We start from the raw sequence: 18,582 nt of genomic DNA on the forward strand, positions 1-18,582 counted from the left end.
ATAAAATAAAAAATATTATTTAATTAAATCCCACAAATAATATAATTATTTTAGTCCAAAATTATTATTACTTTAATTTTAATTCCTATTAATTAATTATGCCAGTTCTAAACTAATTAAAGTGAATCATAAAAATAAAAATACTTTAAAAATATAAAAATAACATTAAAGTTGTTGTAAAAGCCAACATGAGATACAAGTTATAACTAATGATTTCTATACGATATTATAAAATATTCAGAACATTAAAATATTATTAAAAGGCTGCTACAGTATGTTCCTATGAGTGGATAAACTCTACTGAAAAAAATAAGGAAAATGATACAATGACAACCTTGCTCCACTGTACAACTCTCTTTCTTTACTTAAAATTTCAATTTTTTGTATGAAATGACAAAAATACCCTTTTTTTATATCATAAATAAAGAGTTGTATAGTGAAGTAAGTTGTCCATATATCATTGCTCAAAAAATAATGATCGACATAATAAAAAAATAAAATAGATGAAAAAAATTGAGGTTGTCTGTTAAGTGGTTACGCCACGCGATGATGTTAGCACGGCACACAGAGGTGGGTCCCGCACACCGCACAGAAGAAAATCTTAAAAGAAATCGATTCAGAACTCATAAATGAACACAACACAGTTCCTCTTTCAACCGTGGAAGCAAAGGCAAATTACCCACCGAGATATTTGCACCATCCCTTTTGCTTCACTCTCACTGATCCAATGTTTCTCTATAAAGAGATGTAAAACACTAGCAGATTCAGACCAACCACTCCACACAATTTAACTCTGCTTCAATCAAGCATAACCGTGAGTGTTTTTTAGCTCTCAAACCACCCAATTCAAGACCCTTTCTCTTGCTAATGATTCTCTTTTTTGTTTTTTTCTTAAAACTTTATTGTGTTATGGGTGAGAACGGTTTCGTAATCTGTGGATTATTTATTGCTATTATCAGAAAACATGGCATGGGTGCAGCTACCTGCAATAATTCACCCTTCATTTCTTTGGTTTTTTGGACATTTATTTTGAATTCACACAATACGTGTCATAAGGCATAGTAATAATTGCATTCAGAACCTCAAATCGAGCTCAGGCTTCCTACTGTGATTTACTAAATTCTTATTTTGTTTGTTTTGTGTTCTTTGTGATAAATTAACCAAATTCTTTAAGAACTTCTCGATTTTGGATTTTTGGGATAAAGTTGACTGGAACAGTTCCGTGTAATTATTGAAATATGATGTCTTTCTTTCTTTGTTATTATTATTACTATCTCTGACTCCCGTTTTATCTGGGGTGAGATTTTGGATAAGTCTTAGCTTTGATATTCATGCACCCAATGAAAAAAAAAGGCGAGAAAATGGTTAGTTTTTATTGTTATATTGTAGGATCAAGCGGTGGTGATAGTAAACGTGTTTGTTGCATGTTTCTTTTTTGTCCAGTATCTGATTACCTGATATAATGATTGCTTTATTTTTTATTTTTTTTCCCTTTTCCTCCTTTATAATCTAAGTATCTGTTCGTTTCCGTTACCTTGTGTTGTTTCAGTTTGCAGATAGATTGAATGTTGTGAACAATGGGTTCATTCAAGGCCATATGCAGTGTTTCTCTGCTCCAATTGTTCATAGTGTTTTGCCTTGTCTTCCAATGCTTTGCTACTAGAAGACACACTGACCCGAGAACAACTCTAGTAGTAGATGCTTCTAATGCAATTGGAAGGCCAATACCAGAGACACTTTTTGGCATCTTCTTTGAGGTGAGTATAAACTGGTGTCTAGCACTTGTTGTCATTTATTTTCTTCACTCCCTTTCTATTATTTCTGGTGTATTATGAGAGTGTTTTTTTAAATGGACTAGGATAGAACATGTGCTATGCATGAGCTCTAAGAGATAAGCATGAAGATGTAACATGAAACAATTAATCAAATGTTAGGATTATGGGATTCTATTGTACCTTAAATTCTGTATTCAATTTGATTGATGCCTGACATGCAAATATCAGAAAATGACCAATTTCTTGAATTTCATCTTCAGGAGATCAATCATGCTGGAGCTGGGGGATTATGGGCTGAGCTTGTGAGCAACAGAGGTCATTTTCATATTCTTCACACTTTTTAATGACAATAGTAGCAGTAGAAGGTTTCTCTAGGTTTTTATTTCTGGTATTTTCATGCAAGTTACATGTTCACATGCACAAGCACAGTATTCCTTCGATCAGTTGTACTTGATACGAAGCGTGATAATAGCTGAAACAAAATAGAAGACAATACGAGAACATAGAATTCATGAGATAAAAGTGGACAAGTAAAGGTATATCTACCTTGATTTAAAGTTCATCATGATTTTAACTGACTATTGATTTCCTTTTATTCTCACACTTTTTAATTTGTGGTTCCCTCAAACTTCCTATCCTAATCCTAATATTTGATGAAAAGGAGAGGCCTGACGTGTTTTTGTATCATTTTCTTGAGTTTCTGTTTTAGATATTATGGATGATACTACTTTATCAATCTTCAAATGTAAACGAAATGGAGGGTTTGCTGTTTACTTTGTTTTATTGTTATAGGTAGGTCTCTGTTTTAAAGTAAAGCTTAAATATTATGAATTCTTGTTATAGGATTTGAAGCTGGGGGCCCTAACACTCCTTCAAATATTGATCCTTGGACAATTATTGGAAATGAATCATCAATAATTGTTGAAACTGATCGTACCTCTTGCTTTGACCGTAATAAGGTTGCACTTCGATTGGAGGTGTTATGTGACAGTGAAGGTGATAACATCTGCCCAGCTGAAGGTGTTGGTGTTTATAACCCTGGTTTCTGGGGCATGGTGAGGCTAATTGATACCCTTGCATCTAATTGATCATAAATCCTACATGCATATATTTGCTGAATGGAAAACAAATGAAAAAATAACGGAATAACAAATTATAGTCTTAAAGTATAAACTGCTATTTCATTTCAATTGTTTGGTTGCAAATTTTATTAGGTCCTTCTATTGTCACATCGTTGAGATTTTTTGTATTTTTACTGATACTGCAAGTAAAATATTTACTACTTTGATCTTCTTTCAGAATATTGAGCAAGGGAAGAAGTACAAAGTGATCTTCTATGTTCGTTCAACCGAATCACTTAATCTAACAGTTTCATTGATTGGACAAAGTAGTGTAGGGAACCTGGCTTCATCCACAATCACGTGAGCTCCAATTTTTTGTACTGCAGAGACTGCTACAGAGACTCTACATGCTGTAGTTTTAATTTCATAAACTATCATAATGCACCTAAGATTGATATTGATACTGATCTTTCAGCGGTAATGCTGCTGATTTTTCAAACTGGACAAAGAAGGAGACTTTATTGGTTGCCAAGGCAACGGATCATAACTCAAGACTTCAATTCACGACCACCACCAAAGGTGTGATATGGTTGGACCAAGTGTCTGCTATGCCACTGGACACATATAAGGTTGTGTTACATCCTGAAATAATTTACCTTTAGCAGATTAAATATATCTTACACCCTAACAGAGTTGTGTGCATATTAAAGTAATTATTTTGTATCCTTTTCTTCATGTGTTTGAACAAAGGATAAATTTTCTCATGTGCTACTTGCGGAGATAGTCTCTCCACACAATGCACCCGTTGGGGCAAGTTTACATATATCAAATGCCACATAACTTCATGATGGTAGAAGCCTTGTAAATGGACAGCTTTATATTCTTTGATTTGAACCCATAACCGTTTTATGGCCAACTAGGTATCGGCGTCAAAACTTAACTTTTATGCAGTGCATTGATTTTATGTAACCATTACTTTTCTAATCATTGACATTAAGGTGTGCTGATGATACTAAAACCTTGTTTACTCACAAATACATGTGGTGGTAAGGAGAATTAATTGTTCTCTCAAATTCTTTTTAGGTATCTAGGTTCTTCATATCTACAGTTTTCTTCCCTCAATTTTTTATTTATTTTACAACATCCTTAACTAAATCCTATATTTCGCTTCATATGTTTACGTGGTTGCACACCTTTTCATATGCATGACATGAACATTATCTATTAAGAAGTGAGTTTAAGCATAATTTATCCTCACAAACACACCGCTGAGGCATATACATCTTGTACGCGAGACTAGATATTTGGGATTGACTTTTATTAAATATTAAAAAGTGATTTTAAGCCTAAATCGTTCTCACAAAATTAACTCATCCTCACAAAATGAGCAAAAGTAAGGTGAGGATTGCTCTGACTTATATACTTTAAATTGGTTTTATCTAGATCTCTAACAATATTAAAAAGATATTTACATAGACTTTACCACTTTATGTGAATTATCTTTCCTACCAAAAAGATAGCCATTCTTTCGTAATAAAATATTTTATAATGAAAATAGTTAATTATCAGTTCCAATGACGCAAGTACCATCCAGTTCTCCCACCCTATCAATAATATCTTCAACCTTGACATGATGCAGGGACATGGTTTCCGAACTGAACTTTTTGAAATGCTGTCAGATTTGAAACCCAAATTTATCAGATTTCCAGGTAAGGATACTGTGGTTCAGATTGAGAAAAGTGAGAAACGGAATTTGTTTAGTTATAATTACTCATAAATACTTGGTAGAGTATACAAAATAAAGAAAAGATTAATGTATTTTAAACTACCCTGCTTTTTTTCCAGTGTCAAAGTGTAAACTAGTTTGCATCTGTAATAGACTAAATTGTGGTTTATGTTTCATTGATTTTTTTCTGTAAGGCAGTTGATCTTGGTATAGCTTTTTGAGTCTACTAAGGTGTTTTATTTATTCACTTTCTTTAGTGCATATTATAGTGTGAGTAAGCATCATTTGACAATCTCACATTCCATTTTACTAAAGTTTGTAGATAAGTAACATCTGGGAATGCTATTTCATTACATTGGATTAGGTGGCTGTTTTGTTGAAGGAGAATGGTTAAGAAATGCATTTCGATGGAAGGCAACTGTTGGACCATGGGAGGAGAGACCTGGGCACTTTGGTGATGTTTGGATGTACTGGACTGATGATGGACTTGGCTACTTTGAGTTTCTCCAAGTAAGTGCCACTTTTCATATATTGTGGCCAAGCCAAGGATTATTTATTCCTATCTAGTTGAATTTACTTTAATTTTTTGTTATACTGGTAAATGATATATTATTATTATTGTTGCTATTTTTGTTGAACAGCTTGCAGAGGACTTGGGGGCTTTACCAATATGGGTATTTAATAATGGTAATTTTATGTTTATCTCTATTAACCAAGTGCTTGTTTGGTTTCTTTTTTAAAGGAAATAGTCTCCATTTTGTCAAAAGCTCTCTCAAGAAGCTGCCAAAAATAAGCTATTATTTTCATCAAAATAGTTAAACCAAACATAAGTTTCTCTTACTAACAAGGTGAAAGGACAAAATTGTATTTGTTTTCTAATTGAATATTTCGTTTTAGGTGTCAGCCATAATGATGAAGTTGATACATCTGTGGTCTTACCTCTTGTGCAAGTATGTTATTACACACTTCTACCCTTTTTCCCACTCTTATCAATTACTTTTCCATTATTTTTTTGAAACAAACCTGAGTTAAATGTATGTAAAAAAGTCTTGAAATTTTTATTGTAGGAAGCCCTTGATGGAATTGAGTTCGCAAGAGGTGATCCCACTTCAAAATGGGGTTCTCTTAGAGCTGCTATGGGACACCCTGAGCCATTTGATCTAAGATATGTTGCTGTTGGGAATGAAGATTGTGGAAAACCGAAATATCAAGGTATGCGTATTTTTCTTATTCATTCTAATGGATAGTTCTGGATTTCATATTTTTTCCCCATTTCTAATTGAAGCAGAGTAATCTGATGCCACTTCCTTTTATGTTACATCTTTGACTGCCAGGAAACTACCTGAAATTCTATCATGCAATAAGAAGTGCTTATCCAGATATCCAAATTATCTCAAACTGTGATGGTTCTTCTCGACCTTTAGATCATCCAGCTGATATGTACGATTATCATGTAATGTCTTCACACGTGTCTTTGAATACAAATCCTTTCACACAATTTCTTTTGTATTTCCCTCTCTTTCTTAATAACAATATCAAGAATGCTGCATATGATTGATACAAGTTAATGCCAACCTAGTTAGAATTATAACCTGTATAGTGATGCAATAACATTCTTAACTTGATTTTAAAAAAATGATCTCTCATATACTTTGTTTCTATTCTTAGGTTTATACAAATGCGAATGACATGTTTTCTAGAGCTAATGCATTTGATCGCACATCACGAAATGGTCCAAAGGTTTTATGATCTTTATCAACCACCTCTCCTTAATTAGTTATTGTTGGCATTTCCATTTGTACTCAATTTATTTTGGACACTTTTATAGGCTTTTGTAAGTGAGTATGCTGTGACTGGAAAAGATGCTGGGACAGGAAGCCTTTTGGCAGCTCTGGCTGAAGCTGGGTTCCTTATTGGACTCGAAAAGAACAGGTTTAATGGGACTTCTTATGATGTTATTTTATCTAAGGGTCAAGCTTGAAATCTTGCACTTTTTCCCAAACCAAATATGCAAAGCATATTGGTAAAATTTTCTATATTAACTAGGCTTTTGGCAATGCCATAATTGAGCCCAGACAGGCTACATATATTAAGTAAATCAAGTCAATTGTGAGTGTTAAAAAAGTTTGACCTATCTGTTAAACAAGATTCACTTGAAGCTTTACTGTCACTTTTCTTTCAAATGAATTTTCTCTGATGCCCTTATGCTTAGCAAGTAACTTTTCACACACACACAATATATATATATATGTATATTTTGTTCAATATTAACGGATTTAAATCCTGTATAAGTAGTCTCTGTTTGCAAGAATGTGGATGGATGCATCTAGCCTCTGTCATTAGGTTGAAGTTTCATGCCTAGGGTGACCCTTTTTCTTTTAATCCATTTACTTGTGTCTTCACAGCTTTTATCTTATACTCTCAATGCACTTAGCACTTGCATCATACTCTAAATATAGCATTTAATAGAAAGAAGGTCCAAGTGTCCTACAAGCCACAGAGCATAAAATCTTTCTTTTACATTTTTATATTTGGTTCTTAGCATTATGACATCTGAGTTTCTGATCCAGTCCACTTAATAGTTAGTACTCACCATTTTCATTTTTCTTTCTGGCGCAGTGATGTTATTGAAATGGTCAGCTATGCTCCACTTTTTGTAAATGCCAATGACAGGAGGTAATTTTTCTAATGATTTTTACCAGGAAATTTCTATTATCTTTTCATCTTGTTTGCCCTTTAGTCTAGCCTTATTGTGCACTATGTTCTTTTCTGAGTAGAAGTTTATGAAAAGTTTCCACCCGAAATTAGACATAACTTTTGTTGATTTCTCCGTGGAGACATGGTTGTAGTTGTGAAAAAATGAAGCCCATGATGGACTACTCCCACCCCGTTTTGCGATTTCATTCAGATGACTGGCTTTAGAACCTTTTCTTTTTAAGATCAGCCTTCACTATTAAGCTAGAAATAAAAATAAATTGCAGTATTTACTCTCTCCTTGTAAACAGATAACTTGTTACGGAACCTTTTAGCTAAAAGGATGATGAAGTAGATCATTAACATTTTTTGTTCAGCTAAAGAATTGCTTGAAGAACAAATAAATTTAGAAAAGAAAAGGTGCTTTCAGAGGAATTTTATTGCTCTAAATATTCTGAGAAGAAAGATGTTTTCAATTCATATGCTAAGGTGGTTAACAAATTACGTTGAATTGTTCCTCGTTGACGGCCAAAATAAGATTGTGTCTATTTCTGTCATTAGGTGGAACCCAGATGCAATTGTATTCAACTCCTTTCAGGCCTATGGAACTCCTAGCTATTGGGTGCAATTATTTTTCTCAGAGTCAAGTGGAGCAACACTTCTAAATACATCACTTCAATCTAATTCCTCCAATTCAGTCATTGCATCAGCAATAACATTTCAAAGTTCTGTAGATAAGAAAAATTACATACGAATAAAGGTAACAAACAACTTTTGCTTCAGTTACTCTTATTTCTGTAATTTAAAAAAAATTAAGAATCAGTTCTATTTCTGCAGTTATAGTTAATGGCATAACGTTGAATTTCCAGAAACATTTATATTTTAAAATGCAAGTATTCTTATCTCCTTATTTATTCCATATTTTCTGGAAGTTGACATTGCTATGAAATGTCAAAGGTTTTAAGAACGTATGGAATGTCAAGGCATATGGTAAACCATTATGCTTTTTTTGAAGTCGTGAATCAAAATTGAGCATAAAAATATTTTAAACATAAGGAGTACTGGTTGCTAAAAGTGAAATGGATTGAAACTTCCATTGTTTCCCGTATAAGTGACACATTATTATATTGTGTGTATATGTGTGTCCTTGATGGGCCTAATTAGGAAAACTAGTGTAAACCAGAGACACTTGGTGAGCAGAGAAGTATGCAACAAATTCAAAAGTGAGTTGAAAGTCTCGGCAATAAGTAAAAATGAGAAAGTTGAGTGACATAAAAGGAAAAAAGACTCAAACACTTAGTTGACTGACATATAAGGAAAAAAACATCCACAAACACTTAACCTTAACCTTAAGGTTTTGGGTCAAGTGACATTATGATCTCTTATATGGTTGACTCATTACTCTTGGTGTTAAATCTGCTGTATTTCCCTAGAAAAACCCAACAAACTAAACAATTATTTTGTTGTAAATTCTTTCATTAGCACTGTCATCACTCAGAATCACTTGACTTTTGCAGGTTGTGAATTTTGGCACCAGTGCGGTGAACCTCAAAATCTCTCTTGAAGGACTAGAACCAGATTCATTGCAGTTATCTGGGTCAACAAGAACTGTGCTCACATCTGGAAATGTAATGGATGAGAACTCCTTCTCACAGCCCAGGAAGGTACATCAAGCTTCACTCTTTCCAATCTTTTCAAAATTTAGCTAACTTGTTCACCCCCATGTCAAAACATTAGCTTATGATTTTGTTGATTCTTCTATTATGAAACCAGGTGGCGCCAATTCAGAGTAGACTCCAGAATGTTGGGAAGGACCTGAATGTCACAATCCCTCCACGTTCGTTCACATCATTTGATTTGCTGAAAGAATCCAGTAATCTGAGGATGAATGGGAGCAATTCTTCTTGTACGAGGTCTTCTATTTAACGCATGAAAAATTTGACCAAAAAGACCAAAGAGCAGAAGAAAAAATAAAGTGGAAGCAATGGATTATATGAATCAGCTGTAATGCAACTCACTGTAAAGATTTGAATCATATCTAGTATACTTTGTCATGTAATTAAACAATGTTGCACTGTGAATAATATTTATATGGTTTCGTATAATAGTGAGTTATTTGTCCATCAAGTTTGCAGACACTTTTTTTTTTTTACTGAAATTTTCATATGGTAGAGGTTATTCCGAAAGTAAGTTAAGGAAATGAACTTCAATCAGAAACAAACAATTTTTGAGTCACATATTCAACTCAAAACAAAAAAAAGAAGCTAAGTTATTGTTAAAAGGATTAAATAAGAATTGCATTATTGAGATAGGAAGTTAGAAAGAGCATGAAGTGGGTTGTCTATGAAATAAGGTTTACAAACAGAAAATTCTCATATATCATTTTGGGAATGGAAGAGTAGGAAAAGCTAATGAAAAGACTTGTCTTCAACTATCTCTTCACTACTTTCTTATGTCAACTATATTCACTATCTTCAAGTTCTTTACATCTCTTTCATGATTGTTTATTCCATCATCAACATTTATTAAAAAAAATTATTGCATCCTTTTAGTATTTGGGTATTTTTTTAATGTAATTTAAACTAAAAAACTAACATTACAAAATGAAAGTAATTATTGTTTTATTACATGATGTAATGTGAAACTTACATGCATTAAAAATTTAAAAATGCAAATTTAGAAAATAAACTCACATTATCTAAAAGAAATCAATAATTTATTTTAAAATAAATAAAAATTAAATTTAATTAACACTTATTAGATCAATTAATTTATGTAAAATTAATTTTCAAAATAAAAAAAAAGATATATAACTTTTAAAAAGTAAATAAAAAAGCACTAAAAGCAGCTCGAGAGACGCAATTATAAAAGAAAATTTAAATAAAAATATAACACGTCTGTTAGGATAGTCCTACGCTATTAAAAAAATTAAATATGAATAAAAATATATGCGTCGTCATGCATGCTGAAAAAAAGTAAATATAAATTAAGTATTATTCGGGAATTTTATCAAAATGGTGCAGTTTTTGTTTAGATTTACGTAAATGGACAGATTCAGAAAATATTATAAGAATGGGTATTTTTTTTCAAAGTTGCATAAATTAAATTCCTTAACCCTCCTACTTTTCTTCTTTTAATTAAAATTTCTAATCGGATTGACAATTTCAGTTTAAATAAAATTGAATACTGGATTGACAACTTCAATGTATTTTATCTCAATTAAAGTTGTCAATTCAATTGCCATTGATTTTATTTTTTTTAAAGAAATGATAATTAATATTTTAAAAATAAAAATATATAATTAAAAAAAGTATTTTATAAATAATACCAAAATTTAATTTTTATTTATTTAAGAAAATGATATAAAAAGTTGAATAATTAAAATGAATATTTTTTACAATAATTTTAAATAAATTGGATTAAAAATGATTTGTTTGATAAATTAAAAATATTTAGTACTTTTTAAATATCGTTAAAGTTAAAAATACACTTATAAAAATGTGATATAATTTATGTATAAATTTTTAGATTATATAATATATGAAAGTATAAATTATAAAAATACACTTATAAAAATGTGATATAATTTATGTATAAATTTTTAGATTATATAATATATGAAAGTATAAATTATATAATATGTAAAAAGTAATAATATACATGTATTTATGTAAAATAAATGTATTAAAAATAAAATAAATTATTCAATATAAGTCATTAAAAGAAGATGATATTAAAATATTTGATGAGAACAACATTACAAAGCATGACTCTACTGTCTAAATGGACAATTTCTTCTGTTGTGACCTTCATTGCGACAGTAAGAACATTTTTTTTGTCTTGTTCTGAATTGACTGATCCATTTCATTATGCAAACGAGTCGTAATTGGTCGTCCCGAGTTTTTACGTCGCATGTGGGGTTTTGGTATGAAATTTGGCCCGGTATAAGTAGACCAATAATCCTCGTTTCGAACGGGGTGAAATTCAACTTGATATGCCTTTCTAATCGTGTGGAGGTTGTAAACTGGATCAATGAATGTCGTCATTTGTAAATGACAAGAGGAACAAACGGCAATAACATGACGACAGGGAAGTCGAAGAGCTTGGAAGTGGCCACAATCACACCACCAATCATTTAATCTAATTGTATATGATTGAGGTCACCGACCATGTTGGGGGGTGGCTAATTCTTGGACATCAAATTCAGAATTTTCTGCATTAAACCTTTCCACAAAACACATAGACGAATCTTGTTGATTTTTTCTAAGTAAGGTTATGATATCTTCTGAATAATAATGACCTGCGCGTAACATGGTGTCTATTTTGAAGACTCGTTCAACAAACCATGTTTTTGTTTTTTCAAAAGTTTCCTTAACCAAAGCGGAAATCGGCAAAGAACGAGCTCTCTTAAGCACGAAGTTAATGCATTCTGCTAGATTTGTGGTCATATGACCATACCTCTTTCCCCCATCATATGTTTGAGTCCATTTCTCTAATGGTATGTGATCTATCCAGGAAAATGCTTGCTTGAACTCAGATCGCATAACTGATAGCTTTGCCTGTACTATGGGTTGTTTCATCTCATAAGCTGTCATAAAGAAGTAAATGAAATTAGTTAAATGGTAAAATTTTGTAATTATCTGTGAGAGAAGGTAAGGAATGTCATTACCCATGTTAATCAATTGCTGTTTCAGCTCAGCATTTTTGAATTTTTTTGTTGAAATTCGATGTGATATGGCTTATGCAATACACAAAAACGAGGTCGTCTCCTTCCCATCCAACTTCTTCGAATTGTAATGCTGAAATTATACTGGTTCCTCTATTAGTAATCATGCACAAATTCGGCTGAGGTGTCACATATTGTCGCAATAATTGGAAGAACCAAATTAAAGCCTCCCGAGTCTCGCCTTCAACAATCGCAAACGCCAATGGAAATATGTTTCGATTCCCATCTTGAGCGGTTGCGGTCAACAATGTTCCATGGTATCTTCCAGTTAGAAATGTCCCATCAACTTGTACAATGGGCTTGCAAAAATTGAAACCATTGATACAAGGCTTGAAAGACCAAAATACCCGATCCAACGTGTAACAAGAATTGTCTTGAATACCATCAACCATACAAGGAGAAGCAATATAATGCATAATTGTCCCTGGATTGCTTTCTTTTACTGCTTCCAACCATCTAGGAAGATCATTGTAGGACTGTTCCCAATCGCCAAATGCCAAAGCAAGAGCTTTTTGTTTTCCCAACCAAGCTTTTCTATACGTGATAGTATAGCCATGCAGATTTTTTATTTATGCAATTAAGCTTTTAATTGGGACGGAAGGGTTTGCTTTGACTGAAGTCAGCACCATGGACGCAATATGGGTTGAATCCAAATTAACATGGTCTGTCGTAAGATTTGTTGACAAACAAGTATGTTGTGCATCAATTTTTTTTATCTCCCATTGACTTCGGATTTTACTAAAAGATGCTCATAATCTCCATTCGCACCCTACATCATGTATGCACCGAGCCACATATCTGTTTGGCTTTGATTTCACGACAACAAATTTGTAACCGTTGTCTATGTGGTATCGTTTTATGGCATTCAATGTCGCCTCCTTTGATATGAAAGACATGTGTTCATTGAGTTCGCAATCGATGTTATGTCCGGATTGACTGCCAGACAGAATATATTGTGAAGATCTGTTGAACTCATCTTCATCATCCAAATCAAAGTCGTAGTTATATCCATCTTCACTTATGTCGTCCACGATGTCTGTAATTATTGGTTCTTCATGCTGGCTTAGTGACGTTCCACTGACATTCCACGTGTCCATCTGCATTTTAAAAAAAACATGATAAACAAGAATGTTACGGAAAATTTACATTACCTTTACAACTTTAAACTAGAAGGAGAAAATAATATATCTCACAAACCTTGTCCTCAATTTTTTTAACTTGGATGCATAAATCAAGAGAAGAAAAAGTGTAGAACAAAGAAGGAATGCAAGGCTAGAAAGTTGCATTGTTGTTCCATTATATAACAAATGTTTTGTATGACTACAATAATTTTTATTCATAAGTCAAGTCCTCATGTAATTGTGTCAGAAAGCCATCACTCCACGCTACACTTGGTTTATTTTTATTTTTTCTAATTTCATAACAAAGAAGTTGACTTCACCATTGGCAACTTTGGAAGAAGTTGCATTCACCATTGGCAACTTATATTAAAAGTTGCCTTCATGGGTGACAACTTTGTATAGGCACCAAATGAAAAAAGTTCACACACCATTGGCAACTTCATTTGCAATTTCGTGCACCACCAAACAATACTTTATTTTGTGTCTAGCTTTATGTCATGACTATAGTTTTCATGGCAGAGATTCTTTTTTCATGGTAGAGATTCTTTTTGAAAATGAAGTTTGAATTCAAGCTTTCATTTTTTGAAACTCACACAAGCAACTCTATTTAATAGAGTATGTGTCCTATGCAAAACACTCTCAAGCTTAGCCATTGTTCCAGAGTGCTTAAGGGTGACATTCAACCACAAAGGTAAGTTCTCTCTAATATTTTAATTATTTATTTAATTGTAGTAGCAAACACATGCACATGCTAACAAAGATTATCAGTATATTTTAGCTCTCATAAGTTGTTTTTGTATTTTCTGTGGATGGATCTGTATGTATTTTTGTATTACATGGTGACATTACTCATGAACCCTTGTTCATTCCAGAAGAAAATTATATCTTTGTTTTAACTAAAATTTAGTTATATATATATGAGAGAAAATTACATGTAAAAGAATTTAGTTATAATAATTTAGTTCTAATATACTAATATCTTTAAATTTGTAAACAAAATTAACTACTTGAAATCTGTTTTAAAAACATTAACAAAACTCAACTAATATTTTTTGTTTTTTATTTTCATACAATGTCTTCATTATAGTCAATAAGTAAGTGTATTTTATAAACAATAAGTATTTTATTTAAGAAATAGAATAAGAATATCTGATGGAGCAGAGAAAGAGCCAATGGGCAAAAGAGTTATCCATGCTATTCTCCACTTGTTATCCATGCACAGAAAAGAATATGGTTGAATGAATTAAATGACAAAAAAGTTACATGTAATATAGGTTATATTTTACCCTTTACTTTGGTTCTAGCCTTTGAAACATCAACCATACTGTAACATCATAAGTGTACGTCCTAGAGATGTACGGAGAAGTGTAGAAGGAAGAAGAGTGTTAAGGAGGTGGTGATAGCCATGGTTTGTGGCGTGAGGGAACAAAAGTGAATGAAGTCGCGGAAGACTTATCATGAGTGTTAGGTTAGAATTGCATGGAATATTAAATCCAGCGTTGTTTGTTAGCGAAATAGCACTGCTTGTCTATTCAGTTCACGGTTTCTTCTTCAGTATAGACCAAAAACGAAAGTGCAAAAGCAAAAAGAAACAAAACCTGTTAATCTTTTATTGGAGAGTTAAAACAAAAAAATAAAAAGAAAGAAAACTGAGAGGGTAAGATATACAGATAACCATTAATTTTTCATTAAATTTAATTTACCACTTTGAATACTTATATTTTAATAGTTATCCACACACAAACAATATTTAATACTTAATACTTATACTCTGTTAAAGGAATTTAAAAATGATACTTTAAAACATGAAATTTAATTATTATCAACTTATAAAAAAAAGCAAGTTAATATAATTAATTGATATTAAATATTGACAAACAATTGCTAAAAAATATATTTTTATTTTATTTTTCTTATATTTTTATTGTTTGTACATAATATATTACTTTCAATCAATATTTTTATAATATGTTATACTCAGTACTCTTTAATTAGTATGTGTAAATATCTTTTAGTTATCTTTAATTTAAGAAAATTAATGTTTATTGATAATATCATTTTAATAGGAATTATCTATAAAGGTATTCTAAAAATTTGTTGTATTTTCAGAAATCATTTTATTAGAATTTTATGGCATCTCATCGTCTTCCCGCGAAGATGTCTATATTGCGAGTCCAAGAGAAACATGTTACTAAACACGTATGGGAAGGTAATGAAAGACTATTGAGACCCAGAAGACATGTAAGTTGGGTACTAAAGCATGAGGATATACTTGACCAACGAGTCAAACGGTTAATTGATCATTCTGATTTTGGACATTTGTTAAAATTTAAGCACATTGACTTCAACCATGTACTAATTACAGCATTAGTGGAAAGATGGAGAACAGAGACTCATACCTTTCACTTTCCTCTCGGTGAAACAATTGTTACTTTGGAAGATGTGGAATTAATATTGGGTTTACCTATTGATGGACAGGTTGTCACCGGGATTACTACTAGTGATTTAGTATCTTTCTGTGACCAGTTGTTCGGATTTATACCACCCTCAACAGTGGTAAAAGGAAATGCAATTAAGTTGTCTTGGCTTAACAACACTTTTCAGGAACTACCACATAATGCAACCGATGATGTTATTGCTCAACATGCTCGAGCCCACATATTAACACTTATTGGGAGTCTATTGAAGCCTGATTCTTCAGGTAGTAAGGTACATTTAATGTATCTATTATTGTTGGCTGACTTGAACAACGTAAGGAATTATAGTTGGGGGTCAGCTGTATTGGCTTCTTTGTATCGTGCGCTCGATCACGGAATAGACTTTAATCAAGATAATATTGGAGGTTGCACGCTGCTTTTACAGTGTTGGGCATGGGAACGCCTAACATGCATTTCTCCACAACTTCAACCATTGACCGATGAAGAAGTTCAACAAGGAGTTGGTTTCCCACTCGTAAAAGGTATGTTATTTTTGTATTAATTTTCGAGATAAGAAAACGAAGTTCTTAATATTTCTTTGCTTACGTTAGGTGGACTCGGAGGATGCATAGGACGCACATAGGAGGAACCACTGTTCCACAAATACGAGCAATATTTGATGGCATTAAAGCTAAAGAGGTTGTGACAAATATATAAACTAACATATCATTTTAACTAAATATTTCATATTACTGATGTTTCAAACATTTATTTACAGTTTCTTTGGACTCCATATCAAGTGGAATATGTTAGGCGCTTGATCACTATTGAGGTTTCCCCAACTGCACGGGCTGTAGTTCCTCTCATATGTTTTGCAACTGTTGAATTTCATCAGGTTGATAGGGTTATACGTCAATTTGGATTTCGACAGAGTATTCCAAGTGACCCATTCAACCTTGATCAACTTCACAAAGAGGATATGAGAGGACGAACTGATCGATACTGGCCACAATATCATGTCGCATGGATAGCTATGTGGAATGACCTTCGTAATCATCTAATTCACGGAAATCAGTTTAACGGAAATGACCTTTTGCATGACAACTCAACATACATGCAATGGTACATCAACCATACTATCCGCTACATCACGCCTATACAGTCATCGTCTGATGATGATGTAAGTTCAATTACAAAATTATTTATTATTCTTCATTCACTCATCCAAAATTAACACATATTTTCAAAACAGTATGATATGTCACATGAGACTACACAACCTCACTATCAACATCACGTCGGGTCTTCTTCTCAAGTTCAATCATTTGAACAACAATCTTTTCGTCCACCAGGTGTTCAACCGACCCAGTTGTTCGGATATAGGGATCAATCTCACATGTCATTCCAATCATCATTCCATCAACCACCTTTCAACTACTCAACATTTCCATCTCAACAACAATTGTTTGTTGGACCGTCAAATCCCTTGCAACCTCTACCATGACCCCCCATCTGCCTACAATCCAATGTCATCTATGCAGTATTATCGACCAACAATGTCTTCACAAGTGTCCGCAAATCAGAGTGATGACAATGAAATCGAAGGCCCTGATGATGACATTCCACCTTCGCCCCCTCCTACCCTTCGGTCCGAACAACAACCACAAGGACGACCACGAAGACAACGAAGAAGACCACCATGTGGCACAGCTTCTCATAGATGACAACTTTTCCTATATTTCAATTTTCTAATCATGTATAATATCATTTTATAAATATTGTTTAAACGCTACCCTTTTTATTTATAATTTTATCAACTATAAACGTTATTTCACAAACGTAATTTCAAATTTTTAAAAACAACAAAAATATTTTTAATTTTAATAATATTTAAAAAGTACTAAATATTTTACATTTATTACACAACCTATTTTAAATCCAACTTAATTTTAGGTAACTTTGTTTTTTGTGAAAACAAAATTTAGTTTAATTTTTTAATATTAATTATCTATAAAAATACAATTTTTCTCAATATTCTTATTTTTATTCACTTCATGTAAATTTAAATAATTTTTAAATTATTATTATATACATGTTTCATTTTTAAAAAATATTAATTATTTTAAAAAATCAGCTAAACTTGCCAACAAAATTGGAAATTTCATTTGAGATAAAATACATTGAAGTTTTCAATCCAATATTCAATTTTATTTAAATTAAAGTTGTTAACCCAGTATTCAATTTTATTTAAACTGAAGTTGCCAATCAGGTTGAAAACTTTAATTAAAAAAGAAAAGTAGAGGGGTTAATGAATTTAATTTATGTTGTCTACACCCTTGACAACTTTGACAAAAAATGCCCATTCTTGTAATATTTTCTGAATCTGCCCATTTACGTAAATAAAAAAAAAAATACACCACTTTGTAAAATTCCCGTACTATTAGTTAGCCAAGTCCCCACGACTAAATAAAATAAAATAAATTAAAATACACACAAATATTGTGCGTCGTTCCATTCAATATTACTCTTTTAAAATAATTAAAAAATTCACATCGGTCTAGTTACGTAATTTCTTTTTGTTTTCTTTATTAAGCGTGTTTTTAGAATGAACTTGATCCACATTATTTATTTTCTGTCCCTTAGTATTAATTTGATCCATTCTAATTACGTTCTAATCTCAGCTGATGCTTATAATTTTGTATCTCATATAGTTTTAAAAAGTCAAATATAAACCTGAACACCTTATTTTATACAGGTTAATCTGAACAACTTTTTTTATTTTATTTTATTTTCAATATCAGCTTGTATAATTTAATAGTTGAAATTAGATCTGAAGTTGTATATCAAATTACACAAATCCTTTTTTTTATCATCTACAAACCAGTTTGTATAATTTGATATACAAATCCGAATTCAATTTTAACTACCAAGTCGATATTTAAATAGAAAAAAATTAAATTTCGGAATGAGAAGCGCAGTATGAAAAAGTATTTGTACCCAGTTTGTATCATTGGTTTTCAAGTAATAAAGGATAAAAAAGATTAAAAAAAATAATTTTGCAT

The 18,582-nt window shown here is 32.0% G+C and overlaps 1 protein-coding gene across 5 annotated transcripts; it reads left to right on the forward strand.

Annotated features, from left to right (window-relative positions):
- The first annotated feature begins 483 nt into the window (after window positions 1-483).
- Window positions 484-9,379, forward strand: LOC137813873 (alpha-L-arabinofuranosidase 1-like). 5 transcript variants are annotated; one of them, XM_068616335.1, is made up of 18 exons: window positions 484-814; window positions 1,550-1,757; window positions 2,036-2,090; window positions 2,619-2,830; window positions 3,075-3,196; window positions 3,312-3,465; window positions 4,476-4,545; window positions 4,927-5,072; window positions 5,204-5,249; window positions 5,460-5,512; window positions 5,630-5,774; window positions 5,897-6,015; window positions 6,231-6,302; window positions 6,391-6,494; window positions 7,182-7,238; window positions 7,818-8,016; window positions 8,774-8,920; window positions 9,030-9,379. In XM_068616335.1, exons 2-18 carry the CDS (start codon window positions 1,578-1,580, stop codon window positions 9,180-9,182), a joined length of 2,034 nt encoding a protein of 677 aa, XP_068472436.1. In that variant the 5' UTR covers window positions 484-814; window positions 1,550-1,577; the 3' UTR covers window positions 9,183-9,379. The 5 variants fall into 5 exon arrangements, with proteins under 5 accessions (XP_068472436.1, XP_068472437.1, XP_068472440.1 ...); XM_068616336.1 differs by having other exon boundaries at window positions 622-814; window positions 1,557-1,757; XM_068616339.1 differs by having other exon boundaries at window positions 632-814; window positions 2,036-2,311.
- Window positions 9,380-18,582: the final 9,203 nt, after the last annotated feature.

The sequence above is a fragment of the Phaseolus vulgaris genome, chromosome 1 (assembly GCF_000499845.2).
Source record: "Phaseolus vulgaris cultivar G19833 chromosome 1, P. vulgaris v2.0, whole genome shotgun sequence".
Classification (NCBI taxonomy): Eukaryota; Viridiplantae; Streptophyta; class Magnoliopsida; order Fabales; family Fabaceae; genus Phaseolus; species Phaseolus vulgaris.